Source organism: Pantherophis guttatus, chromosome 1 (genome assembly GCF_059756535.1).
Source record: "Pantherophis guttatus breed Tessera chromosome 1, ASM5975653v1, whole genome shotgun sequence".
Lineage (NCBI taxonomy): Eukaryota > Metazoa > Chordata > Lepidosauria > Squamata > Colubridae > Pantherophis > Pantherophis guttatus.
Genome location: NC_142063.1, coordinates 120,635,810 through 120,650,199, shown reverse-complemented (window position 1 = coordinate 120,650,199; position 14,390 = coordinate 120,635,810). Strand labels below are relative to the sequence as shown.

The 14,390-nt window shown below is 40.2% G+C and overlaps 1 protein-coding gene across 25 annotated transcripts in view; it reads right to left on the bottom strand.

Annotated features, from left to right (window-relative positions):
- Positions 1-14,390, bottom strand: part of TNS1 (tensin 1) — a 398,798-nt gene that overhangs the window by 30,854 nt on the left and 353,554 nt on the right. For 15 of the 25 annotated variants that reach the window (XM_087881674.1, XM_034421770.3, XM_087881678.1 and 12 more), the window contains 3 exons: positions 10,011-10,210; positions 8,398-8,536; positions 81-173 (listed from right to left, as the gene is read on the bottom strand). In XM_087881674.1, the coding sequence (XP_087737800.1) occupies positions 81-173; positions 8,398-8,536; positions 10,011-10,210 (432 nt within the window). The remainder of the gene's footprint in view (positions 1-80; positions 174-8,397; positions 8,537-10,010; positions 10,211-14,390) is intronic. The other 10 variants (XM_087881677.1, XM_087881679.1, XM_087881682.1 and 7 more) reach the window with 1 other exon arrangement.

Below are 14,390 nucleotides of genomic sequence, written 5' to 3'. Positions count from 1 at the left end.
TGAAATGTCTGCAAGCAAACAACCAAGGTGCCTTATTGCTGTTACACCAACTTTTCCATTGTATTAATACTTTCACTTACCTCCTGTCTGATGCAACAAAATCTCTGCTGGATTATGAGGTTTCAGCCCCAGTGCTGAAAGTGGAGTTTTAGCCAATCCTGGTGGAGAGCGCACTGTTTCAGATATACAGAAAGAGAAAGAAAAAAAGAGACAAATCAACAAACCAGAAAATGAATAGATTCATTAGTAAAAAAGCCAAACATTGGTTTGATGCTAATTACCAGGACAGAGCAAAATCTAACCAAGATTTTAAGAATAAATGGTTTGCTGGAACTGATGAATGTGGTTGTCCTTCTGAAACCACAAGAGAACTGGCCCTCATCGCAGAAATACCTCTGGCTAAGAAACCGCTTTTCTTTTGAAGAAAAGTGTACATTCTTAAGACAATTGAGGTGGCCATTCGACATAACAAAAGAGCAAGAGTGTTCTTGGTATATTGGGAGTAAAGATTTATTAATAAGACGATCTCACCAATACTGGTTGTGAACTTTTGACAAAAGCCTCTCTCAGGCACAGCTGCTTCTACTGATCTTTTACTCTTAGCAGAACTGATAAAAAACACCCTGGGCTATTGTTTGCCTAATATATGCCATACATTACTATGCCTTTAACATCATGGCTAATAGAAAAAGAGACAAGGAAGAAAAAAAACTAGGTGTCTATACAATTCCAGTGTGATAAGACTTTCGGCAGGGCATAACTTATACCCATCCGAAGCAATCTGCTTCCCCACGTTTTAATAGTATACAAATGTTACCATAACAATAGCACTTAAGACTTATATACCATACCCCATAGCGCTTTACAGCACTCTCTGAGTGGTTTACAATGTCAGCATATTGCACCCAACAATCTGGGTCCTCATTTTACCGACCTCAGAAGGATAGAAGACTGAGTCAACCTTGATTCTGTCGGGATCGAAATCTAGGCTGTGGGCAGAGTTTGCCTGCAATACTGCATTCTAACCACTGCACCACTAGGGCTCCATGTTATTTGTATCTCACCTCTTTTCCTGACATCTACATATTACATTACTTCTAATACCAAGAATATAACTGGAATGGTCTCTTCCATATTTAGCCGCATCAAACATCAGACATCAACAATTTAGTCCTAGTGATACGGAATTTAGAGTATACACTGCAAAGTAGGACAGGGCTGAAGCATACCTGATTTTCCTGGATTGCAATTAATTGCAATTTCCTAACGATATCCAGAGAATGTACACATCCTCATTTCCATTTCTCTCATTTATAAAAATTCAGAATGCTTTCACTTGGCTTTCTTAAGTATCCTTCCTATTAGCAGCTGTTTAGGAATTTACAGAACAATGCAAAACACAATACCTATCGATTTCCAGATTATTCTTTACTTGCTTGGTATGAACCATAAAAAAGAAAACATTCTTGGCAATAAATGTCCATAGCCTGCCCTTCCCATTGCCAGTATGTTTGGAAAATGTCCATGAATGAATGGATGACATCATCTCATGTCACAGTTTTGCCCAAAGGCAGATATGGCATCTGCAAAGATTATGATCATGAGACAGAGGGACCACAAGCACTTCATCAAGGCATTGTATATCATAAATAGCAACATCATATACACAGCTGCAGAAGTCTATATTTATAGCATGTACATCAACAAAATATTTGCACAATTACATCAATGTGGATCAGATTTTATGCCTTCCCAGTTTAAAAGGAGAACAACATGTAGGCCATTCTTGCATATATACCCGTAGTAGATATGCAGCAAGGAGCAATGAAGGAAACAGATGCAGATGTATATGTGAGATGTGTTTAAAACAGCAAGTCTCACAAAAGTACTTTCCAGCCTTCCTTATTTCTTTCAATTGCTGGTTGTGTTTGGTGCTGACAATTCTAAACAATTCAGGCTTTTTAATTGAAACTCTTTAAAGAAAAATTAACTGGATGGAAGCAAACAAATGAAGAATTTTTGTCTGGATTGGGGGGAAGTTTAACACATTTTTTTCATGAGTTGAATTGCAATCATCTGACTTACGGCTTCAGATGGGCACCCACGCAGGGGCTCACAGCAGGAGGAGAGAGGAAGGTAGGCAGGCACATTAAAGGAAAGCCAGTTACCAAGAGCTTGCATTTCATCATGGATTAGCTTGGCTGACTAGCATTCACTGCTAAGGGCCAATGAGCAAAGGGGAAACAAGCAAGTTCATGTCCAGGATATTAAGTAACCCAGATTCTCAAACAGTGTGTATACCATTGCATTTTTGTTCTCAAACTCTGTAAGTCTCACACACTTTAGTTTGCTGGTGAAGAAGACAAATCTTCATCAAATAGTTCACAGAAGAGTTAGAAATATTCATATCGAATACTAAAGACAGTTTTGGCCTGTTATTTTAAGAATAATTTAAGATGGCATCTCTCTTACCCAATAAATCCTATAAAATTATAGCCTCTAATTTTCAATTCCTGGCTATGATGAGTGTGAATTTGGGGAATTTTAATCTAACATGTCTGGGGAGCACAAGGCTAGGAAAGGGAGCTACCGTAGTGGCCAAAATTGTGGAAACATTTTGGGAAAAGTGTATTTTCTAAAACTAGCTAATAACTCCACTTTTTTTTTCAATAGTACCATAAAATTATATACCAAAGGAAAGATAATTTAATCAAGAATATAATGCAATAACTTTTATGAAGAATTTGCTACTAGAATAGCAGTTACAGTATAAAGAAGAAAAGTGAAACACATAGAAAAAAAATGAGATATACAAAAATGATCACCAGTTCAGTGAATACTTAGTTGGGTAATCTTTAGCATGAACTACGGCTTTTAAACGTCTTCCCATGGAGTGAACCAAGTCTTTTAGTTCTGCAGCTGTTATAATGTGAAACCAAGATTGAATGATTGCTTCTATTAACTGGGTTTTATTGCTGGGTCACTTCTGACTAACAAGTTTCTTTAGTTGGCACCATAGATTTTCAATTGGGTTAAGGTCTGGGCTATTCCTGGGCCATTCCAGCAGTGGAATATGATTATCTTGAAACGCCCAAAAAAAAGTGGTGATATTAGACATCAAACTTCAAAAATACACTTTCCCCAAAAGGTTTCCACAATTTTTGCCACTACCGTAACTAACTTGAAGCAGAATGGATGTTGTCCCTAAGCATATCAAGCAAGGGGTAGTGTTATAAAAATTATAGCCTTACACACACTTATCTGAGATTAGGTTTTAGTGAATTAATAGACATTAAGTAAAACTCCATGGGATATGGACCACAGAAAGCAATGAATAGGTTCAGTAAAAACTAGGTTGGCCTGATGGCATTTGTGCTCTACTAATGATAGTAGAGAAATGTCCCTGAGAATGTCTGGAGACCCTCCAGAGGCTTCTGCTCTAGCAATGGGCTGCAAGCCAAGCATATCACACAGTCCAGGCAATCTTATATTAATCTCTGTTAGTTTGGGGGACTGGCACAAAATCAGAATGTATGAACTTGTAAGAATCACTCATGGTCCTGGTCAACCTTGGAAAAGAGTCAGGTCCTTTACATGTCAGGATGCCAGGAAAGAAGACAATATGAGGGGAGGGGGGAAAAAAACCCACACCTGATCTTATTCTTTAACCCCCATTAAACCTGGGAAATTATTCACGTGCTGGTTACTTTTAATTTTCAGAATTGTGCTCATCTTAATACTACTTAAACATTCATATGTTATGATTCACGATGTATCGGGAGGAAGGATAGCTTTTTAAAGATGTCATATTTAAGATCTACAAGTTTTCAATTAATGCTAATATCCAGCACTTTGACGTTTTGAGAGGTTGTTCAGAAAGAATCCAGTTATTTAAAGAAAAAGGTTCTTCTACTCTTTGTGGAGTCTTTGCTCTTTCCCAGTTGCTTAGTGGCTCATTGATGTTTGTTCATGCTTAGCCATGTTAGCTCTGCCCCGATGAAATACTGGCAGAACTGTTCAAAGCTAATGGATTTTAAAAACCCACCACCAAGATACCAAAGATTAGTCACTCAGAACCATGCTTGATCAGAAGGGGAAGAAAAAGAGGGCATGCAAGAGGTAGGTTCAGATCAGGTTCTCACCAACATCTTTCGGCAGCTAAATGAGATCTAATTCTGATCTGGGCTGTTATGCCTTCAACTAAAGCAGAAACAGCTACAGAATCCATACCAGATGTGCACGGACTAAGAGAATGAGCTTATTTAAGTAAATTGGCCTGATCTGGCTGCAAATTCAATTACTGCACTAGAGTTTGTAGAGAGGCAGCAGGACTGCTATGAATCAGTTTGTTCATCTGGTGTTCTCGCAATCATGGAAACCTGACTGGTGCACTAGGCAGTGGTGGAATTCAATTTTTTTTACTACTGGTTCTGTGGGCGTGGCTTGGTGGGCTTGGTGTGGCTTGGTGGGTGTGGCATGGGAAGGATACTGCAAAATCCCCATTCCCTCCCCACTCCTGGAGGAAGGATACAGCAAAATCTCCATTCCCACCCGACTCTGGGGCCAGCCAGAGGCGGTATTTGCTGGTTCTCCGAACTACTCAAAGTTTCCGCTACTGGTTCTCCAGGACCTGTCAGAACCTGCTGAATAGCACCCCTGGCATGGAGGCTCGCCTCTGCTCTTAAACAGCTGAAAAAATTCCAACATATTTAACAGTTGGCTCTTGCAAGTCAGTATGAGATGACTCCAGCACACCCATTGGATAAATGACATGTCTTACAGTTGAGTGTCTATGGAGATTCTCAATCACTGAGGTCATGGTTGTCCCAAAGGTGCTTTTTCAAAAGGCAAACTGTCAGAACCAATCAGAACTGAAGAAGCTTCCTGGATGAGAAGTGAAATGACTTCAAGGGGAAAAAAACAAAGAAAGTCCAGTTGCCTCTTGAAAAAGCACCTTTGGAACAGTTGAGGTTAACATAACAAGTGCCTCACATTGGCACTTGTTATGGCAGCCTAATAGAATTTCAACAGTGGAAATAACTATCTAATTACAGGAAATTGTGCATGCAGTCTTAACTGCTGTGTGGCTACATGTAACTTCAATTGGATTTATATCTTGAGTGGTACAACGTGATTCAAATGGTGTGTTTACCTCCTGAGTTTGGAGCTGCAGACAGCTATCAATATTATGGAATCAACATTCTTCCAAGAATGGCTTCTTCCTAGGAATGGCTGTTGGCATTGGAATGGAGTACTTCACATAGATGGGTCCCCTGCCCACCTTCATGATAGAAGCTTTCATTTATATTTTGGAGGATTAGGAGATGTACGGCATAATAATTGTTCAAAAGCCATCTCCATCAAGGTGAGCTACACACCATTGCTGATTGATATATTCAAAATGCCATGTTTTGTTCTACAAGTGCATTCTATAGGATGCATAGAGGCGTAAAGGTAAAGGTTCCCCTCACACATATGTGCTAGTCATTCCTGACTTTAGGGGGCGGTGCTCATCTCTGTTTCAAAGCCGAAGAGCCAGCTCTGTCCAAAGACGTCTCTGTGGTCATGTGGCCGGCATGATTAAATGCCAAAGGCACACGGAATGCTGTTACGTTCCCACCAAAGTGGTCCCTATTTTTCTATTTGCATTTTTTATGTACTTTTGAACTGCTAGGTTGGCAGAAGCTGGAACAAGTAACGGGAGCTCACCCTGTTACGCGGCACTAGGGATTCGAACCACTGAACTGCTGACCTTTCGATCGGCAAGCTCAGTGTCTTAGCCACTGAGCCACCGCATCCCTTTTTGCATAGAGGCATCACTGTGGAATAAAATGTGGAATTTTGAATATATACTTTATTTCTTAGTTATTTGTCTTGGTAACTTCATGCCTCCCCATCTAACATTGCTTATTTTATGGTAAATGTCTTTCTGCATATTAAATATTGTATGAACTGGCAAAGTAGGGCTAAATCCTGTGTACTCAGAAGGGATCTTTTAATTCTCTTCTTTTAGCTGGAAGGGCTGCCACGGGCAAGAAGGTATTGATTTATTCTCCACACTATCTGAGGGTAGGGCAAAAAGAAATAGGTGGAAGCTTGTCAGGAGGAAGAAGATCCAAGCTGGAAATAAGGAAGATTTCCTGACATTAAAAATTATTAATCAATGGGACAACTTGCCTCCTGGAGTTGTGGGTGTTTCATTGCTAGAAGAAAAGATTGGGCAACCATTTATTCAAGGTGATATGAAGATTGGACAGGGGGTTGGATTAGAAAACCTCCAAGGTTCCTTCTAGCTCTATGACTCTATGATACAAAAAGCTATTGCTCTCTGTCAGTATGCATTCCCTAAAGGGAGGTGTATATTACTGAGACATCTACAATATTTCAAATGTATGTTTAGGATATGGATAATTTTTTTTCATTTTCTCCCATCTGCAGAGTTCAGCTGACCTCCCTTCCTCCATATGCCCAACATAATACGAGACCCAGAGTAAGAATTAGCAACTATTACCTAAAATAGGATCGCCTTGCCAAAAATCATGGATTTTTCCTCTGGGGCATTCCACAGCCACACTCAGGGGTTAGGTTTAATTAAGAATGGATACCCCTTATTCTCCCTTAAATGCTGTTGGGATATTATTTTTCTACCTAGAAAGACTGTTAGTGACAGTCAAAGTAATATATGCAACAATTTGATTTTCTGGAAGCATGTAATTTTTGTTGTGGTCCGCCAGCAGCCTGCAGAGCTGGCAGCAGAGTCGGACAGTGAGGAGGCTGGGGAAGAACATGGGCCAGTCCTGGAGTCTGGGGAAGGCCCGGACGAGGGCTCTGCATCGGAGGCGAGATGGGGCCAGGGCCATCTGGGAGTGATGCGCGGACTCCGGAGCTCCCAGAGTCGGACTTCAGCGAGGCAGAGGAACAGGAGGAGCCTGTTCCTAGTGCACGTATGCGCAGAGCTGCCAGAAGGCAAGAGCAGCTAAAGCAAAAGGGATGACTCGGGAGTAAGGCCAGGAAATGATTGGCCCCTCCCATAAGGCTTAAAAGAGAAACAAAGGCACTTGAGCCCTTTTGCAGGAAAGCAACGTTGCTAACTCTGTTTCCAGGAGGCATCTCTTGTCTGTTTCTGAACTTCGTGGGGCTTTGCCAAGTAAGGCCTTTGGCAGGGTGTCAAAGAAGATAAAGTTTGGTGATTATCCCAAAGGACTTGTTTGGCAACTAATTAGGACTCATCTGGGAATGAACGTAATTCTTAGCTGTTACAATAAAATAGGTTTGTTTGGGACTAATTGTGTCTTGTAATGACTCAGTAAGCCTAGGTCACAACAATTTTCTAAAATCTATACACTAAAAGGAATATCTGTCAAATATCAGAGCAAACAAATTTCTGTAGCCACATGAGAATTTTAAATGTCAATGAGGAATATATAATTATTCTTTTAGTTCATGATTATGCCATATTAGCAGGATTATGCTAATAGCAAGGACCAGAGCAAGGTTAATGCATTCCCCTGTAGAATTTGTGCACTAGGTTTCACTGAGAAATAGTATTCCTCTAGTAAGCCAGCAAATTTATTTTAAAGAGGTTAATAATTTATGTTTTTGTTAGAAATATCTCAGAGAAATTTGTATCTTTTATGGACTGATGATGAATGTCAGCCTTGTATGCCATCATCGTCCTGATTCTGATAATTACATATTTGCCACAGTTAGCAGGGAGCACATTTTTGACCCACATTACTAAATTAACTATCAAAAAGAGATTCATTTAAATTATTATGTTATTTGCCTTTTGCTTAAAATAATGATTTGTTTAAAATAATTGCTTCCATTACTACTACTAGCTGACCTGCTTAATTAATGATATGCAGAATTAAGTAAAACCCACTATATGTTGTATTTTAACCTTATCTCCAGCAAGAAGAGTAAAGATGCAGCAAACTAGAGAGATACCCAGCAGGCGAGTCATTGACCTAGCGATACATAGTGTAGTACTGCCCTATTTTAATTGTGTATTTCTAGTAAATGATCATGTACCCTTATTTACTATGGGCAATACCGAGCAGAGGATAGCTCAGAAAGAAATATGCCTTTATCACCATCTGGGAGCTGCTGGCTATATTTATACTTGCAGTACTTGCAAAACATTGCTGTTGCAATTATTATGATGGAAGGATGCATACTTCACGGTGATTTCATGAGAAGGGTGCACCAAGCAGAGATGAAAGGGGGTGAGGAAACAGCTGAGATGGGCCGATGGGTAGAAGGGAGAAAATGAGAGTGGGATTAAAATGGTGGTGGGTATCAGGAAGCTGAGAACGGTTTGCCTCTAAGTATGGCTTTACCAAAACCAAATGCCAACCTCCCTCTCCCAGCCTTTGTCTAAGCCACAGAACTTACACAGGTTGCTGTAAGGGGTTTGTGGTGAGACAGGGAAAGCAGGGGTTGGGGGAGAAGTCTCACCACCACTGGAAGGTGGACTGCTTGGAGAGGTCCCCTGAAACTCCTCCAAAGCTTCTTTGTAGCTATGAAGATGGGGCTGTGAAAGAGAGAATGAAAATAGAATTAGTTTCCAGAACTGGATACAGATAGTCATTGACTTACTACAAGTTCATTTAGTGACCGTTCGAAGTTACAATGGCACTGAAAAAAGTGACTTATGAACATTTTTCACACCTATGACCTCTATGGCAGCCCCGTGACCACGTGATCGGAATTCAGATGTTTGGCAACTGGCTTGTACTTATGACTGTTGCTATGTCCCCCAGGTCCTGCAATTCCCTTTTGCAACCTTTTGACAAGCAAAGTCAATAGGGAAGGCAGATTCACTTAACAACTGGGTTACTAGCTTATCAACTGGGTGATTCACCTGACAACTGTGGCAAGAAATGTCATAAAATGGAGCAAAACTCACTCAACAACAGAAATGTTGGGCTCAGTTGCAGTCATAAGTCAAGGACTACCTGTAGTCTCCCTTCCTTTACATTTATTCCAACTCTTAGCAAATTAGTCAGCAGGGAGTTCCTTTTTCTCCAGATGCTTTCCTCTCCCCTTTCCTCCAGTTCTTTCTTCTTTCATAGATTTTACCCCTTTTTTCATCAAAGATCTTTCACGTACTACATTCTTCAACTGCTAGTAAGATGTAGGGGGTGGGAGGAAGCAGAGGAGGCAAGTTGCAGCAGGTATTCCACAATTTATTTTGCTGGGAGGAGGAATAAGCATGCAAATTTTTACTGCCCCTAACTAGTTCAATTTAATCCCCATGCTGAAGAAAGAGCCATCCATAGGGATGGCCAAATCAATTTTATGCAAATTCTCTGTTTTATAGATTTCAAAGCAAATGTGTGAAAATTTGTCATCTGAATTTCTTCTAAAGTATGCACTATTTTTGTGTGTATATGATATTTTATTGCCTTTCCAAGGATTCCTTAATGCTTTCATGCATTCTTTTTTTTTCTCTAATAGCAATAGCACTTAGACTTATATACCGCTTCACAGTGCTTTACAGTCCTCTCTAAGCGGTTTACAGAGTCAGCATATTGCCCCCAACAATCTGGGTCCTCACTTTTATCAACCTGCAAAGGATGGAAGGCTGAGTCAACTATGAGGCAGTCAGGATTGAACTCCTGGCAAAGGGAATGCAGAATTAGCCTGCAAAACTGCATTCTAACCACTGCACCACTATGGCTCATATAGTTGCATATCTAAAATGCAACTTACTTTTTTGTTGTTGTTTGAGTGGCAAACTGCTTCATAATATTCTGTGAAAATGAGGATTTCAGTATACTAGACACTTGGGTAGGTTTGTCTCTAAATTCAAAATCAAATAGTCTTGATTTCTATCTCCATCCAACTAATGTTTGAACAGGGCCTCCTATACCAGACTCATTTGTTTATTCCACCTTACTGCCAAATGAAATTTCCTTTTAATACCTTGGTATTCTCTGTCTTCCACCAAGTATCTTGACCGCCATGCAAGGAGTTAAAAAGAAAATCATATTTTAAAAAAGTACCTCCTTAGGTCTTCCTCCAGGATTGGCAGCGATGGTGCTGACCACCTCTGGTGAGACACAGTGAATTGGTGATCGGACAGTTGGGCTTCGTGGTGAACTGGGTTCTTGGGGACTGTTCTCGTATTGACCCTCACTGGTGGTACGTCTCCGGACAAGGGCTTCACCTTCCTCTGGTGACTTCTCCTGGGGCAGCTGCACTCCTGCAAATTCATTGATGTGAGGAAGGAAGATGCTAAGTATGGGATAAGTTCTAATACATACAGAAGATCTTGGAAAGTTGGCATTCAGCTCTTTAGGCTGCATCTTAGCATGGGAAAGAAAGAGGCAGTGAGAGCTAATAATGTATTAGTAAATTCACAAAATTTCTCTTTAACGGCAGATTATTAGCGTGGCAATTTAGAATATCACTTATTTAATTCATATAGTCTAGGAAAATCTTTTAGATCAGGTGTACATAAACTTTTTTACAATTAAAGTCATGTGGCCTCTGAGTGGCATGCCAGGCAATGCCCTCCCCAATGTAAGTGAGCTTGTCTTTATTCAGAATTATAATCACCCAATAAACACTCCTGAAAAAAAAGTTGCTCATTAAGAATTAGAAAACATCAGGAAAATCCTAGGATACTGTTCTTGCAGCATTTTAAAATCTAAATAGAATTAAAAGGACAGCTTCTTCTCACAGTTGTTTGCTAGAGAAAAGCAAGAATTTTTTAAAGAAGTTGGGAGGCCTCCAACCCATCTGACTATTTTTACAACAAGACCCCAGGGTGCCACAAAATCTAAAGAACAGGCTAGCACTTGCTTAATCAAGTCAACCAACCCATCTCTTTACGACTGAGCCCAAGGAAATTCTTTACTGCTAATATACTGTACATCTAGTTCTTCGAAACGTTCAACAATAATAAGTTCTGTTTCTCCCGACAACAAAAGGAATGTCTGATGCACAGCAACGAGGTCCTAAAAACCATACAAATATGTCCCACTGCTGTACAATAAACAATGCAGGGAAGGAACCCATTCAAAGAAGAACTAAAGGTTCAGTTATGAAACCAAATTATGTTTGTTGCAGTAACTGGAACTTCATACAATTATTTTTTTACAGAGAGAAATTCTCCTCATCCCTTTCTTAAATTTGCAAGGATACAGTTTGCAGAAACTACATTGAAACCTGTTCAGCCCCCAGCTAAAGAAAAGAGTCGGGCACCTGGATCTCATTCCAGCTTACCTATTTCTTCTTGTTTACAAAAACAGTAGCCGATGCCCTCTTCATGCAACCTGTCTCTTACATGTTTTTAGATTTGTGTTTGTTTTGCTCTTAATAAGGCAGCCAGGAAGGTAAAGCAGTGAGTGAGATTCTTAAAATGTTTATCAAACACATTCATGGGAGTTTCGATCTACATTTGAGCCCTTGACAGGTCTGGATCTTTCCTTAACTCATACCAGCCATACCACCTTCTCAAGATGGAGGAAGCAGTGGGGAAAACTAGATAAACCAGATTTTGGGGAACCCCAATATAGAATTAAGCAGAAGCGATTCAAACAGTCAAATTGTATCAGCCAGAACAAAGGGGGAAAATCTATTCATTTAGAGACAAAGAGAACTCCAACAGCTCCACATGTAACAGTCATTAAGAAAGGCAACGGCAGAGTTGTTTCTTAAAAAGAAGACAGATCATTTTCTACATTTGCCAGGCTTCAAATCTTTTAAACATCCCCCAAAGCCATTTTCCTTTAAAGCCTTACCTTCAATGGCCAAGTTTAAACATAGTCACATTTCAGTGAACTAATAAATGCAAAACACACACTGTTTTTCCTACTTTTCTGAAGCCTTATGGCTGGAGCAGCACATAATCAAAATACCATGATGTAGCTGCAGGAGGTCCAGTAAAGACTGGATTTAGATCTGTTTCCACCTATCTCTGAACTGTGCCTTCCTCGAATTATATTATAAGTTACAATGGCACTAAAAGAAGTGACTTGTGACCGTTTTTCACACTTACAACCGTTGAAGCATCTCCATGGTCGTGTGATCAAAATTCAGATGCTTGGCAACTGACTCTTACTTATGACGGTTGCGGTGCCCTGAGGTCATGTGATCACCTTTTGGAATGTTTTGATAAGCGAATTCAATGGGGAAGCCAGATTCACTTAACAACCGTGTTACTAACTTAACAACTGTAGTGATTCACTTAACAATGGTGGCAAGAGCGGTCGTAAAATGGGGCAAAACTCATTTAACAACTGTCTCACTTAGCAGTAGAAATTTTGGAGTCAGTTGTGGTTGTAAATTGAGGACTACCTGTAGATGGAAGCTGATTTCCTCAGTTAATCCAACCACATGCACAAACCCCAATTCTCCACTAAGTAAAGGTAAAGGTTCCCTCGCGCATATGTGCTAGTCATTCCCAACTCTAGGGGGAGGTGCTCATCTCCCTTTCAAAGCCGAAGAGCCAGCACTGTCTGAAGACATCTCCGTGGTCATGTGGCCAGCATGACTAAACACCAAAGGTGCACGGAATGCTGTTACCTTCCCATCCTATTTTTCTACTTGCATATTTTACATGCTTTAGAACTGCTAGGTTGGCAGAAGCTGGGACAAGTAACAGGAGCTCACCCTGTTACGCAGCACTAGGGATTCGAACCGCTGAACTGCCAACCTTTCGATTGACAAGCTCAGCGTCTTAGTCACTGAGCCACTGCATCCCTAATTCCCCACTATTTCGTACATATTTTTAGCCTGTCTGGCAAAAACCTGAAGGTCAATTTATGGTTAATCCTAAACCAAAAGAGCACTAAATGCAAGAAACTAGTGGTAGGGTCTCAAGAGTCTTTGAGGGAAGCCCTAAGCATGTTCTTGAGGAAGAGAGGTAAGATTAAGCTATCAAGTAGAGAAGAGTTCTCTCTCTCTCTCTCTCTCTCTCTCTCTCTCTCTCTCTCTCTCTCTCTCTCTCTCTCTCTGTGTGTGTGTGTGTGTGTGTGTGTGTGTAAGCAACAAGGCCTGAGCAAGAGATAATGCCCATTATAACAAGAGCAAAGAATCAGAATGAAGCTGCTCATGTGTGGAGGAAAACCCTGAGATGATGCCAGTGTCCTTCAAGGCTCTGCATTCCACTTTTCTCCCATCTGAAGAAAATGGTCATTGCTAGGCTGGTGGTCTTGCTGCTGCAGGCCTATTTCAAATATCTCTTGCACCAGAGTCCAATCCTCTCCTCCTGCTCCTACTTCATTTTCCCCCTGCCCTTCTGTGCTTTGTTTCCTCCTTCCTTTAAAGAGTGTAGGCAGTGGGTGGGGGGATGGATAAGGAAGAACAGAGCCAGTATTTCAGAGCCAAGAATGACAATGCCTTGGCTTACAGCAACCCAGCTTGCCAGGAATGATTGAAGACCAGCTGAAAAAGATGGGCCCATTTAGTGAATTGTAGTTTTGGCATTCTCTCCCTTCTGCATTATATTTGCTAGCAAAATTACAAGCTTAGTGTTGCATGTCCTTAGGGTAAGACCATAAAGTACTGTAACCTTTAACTAAGCTCTCCAGTGATAGAGAAACAATGGGGGCCTCCAGCAAGTTGAACAAAGCACACTCTAAGAAAATCCATCCATCGTCATTAAACTTAGAGTCACCTTATAGGGGAGTTGGTCAGCATATAAATTTGATGATAGATAGATAGATAGATAGATAGATAGATAGATAGATAGATAGATAGATAGATAGATAGATAGATAGACAGATGATAGATATAGATAGATAGATGATATAGATAGATAGATGATAGATGATAGAAGATAGATAGATCGATAGATAGATCGATCGATAGATGATAGATAGATAGATATAGATAGATAGATGATATAGATAGATAGATCAATAGATAGATAGATAGACAGACAATAGATGATATAGATAGACGATAGACGATAGACGATAGATGATAGACGATAGACAGATAGATGATATAGATAGATGATAGATAGATAGATGATAGATAAATGATAGATGATAGATAGATCGATAGATAGATAGATAGACAGACAATAGATGATATAGATAGACGATAGACGACAGACGATAGAAGATAGATGATAGACGATAGACGATAGACAGATAGATGATATAGATAGATGATAGATAGATAGATGATAGATAAATGATAGATGATAGATAGATAGATAGATAGATAGATAGATAGATAGATAGATAGATAGATAGATAGATAGATAGATAGGAGAGAGAGAGAGAGAGAGGGAGAGAGAGAGAGGGAGGGAGAGAGAGAGAGAGAGAGAGATTGATTAAACTTTGGATCTTGGAAGCAACTTCAAGCTGTATCACAAAAGACTCCAGGAGAAATCTACTTATTGTGGCCAATCAGGGAGGATGGAGGAT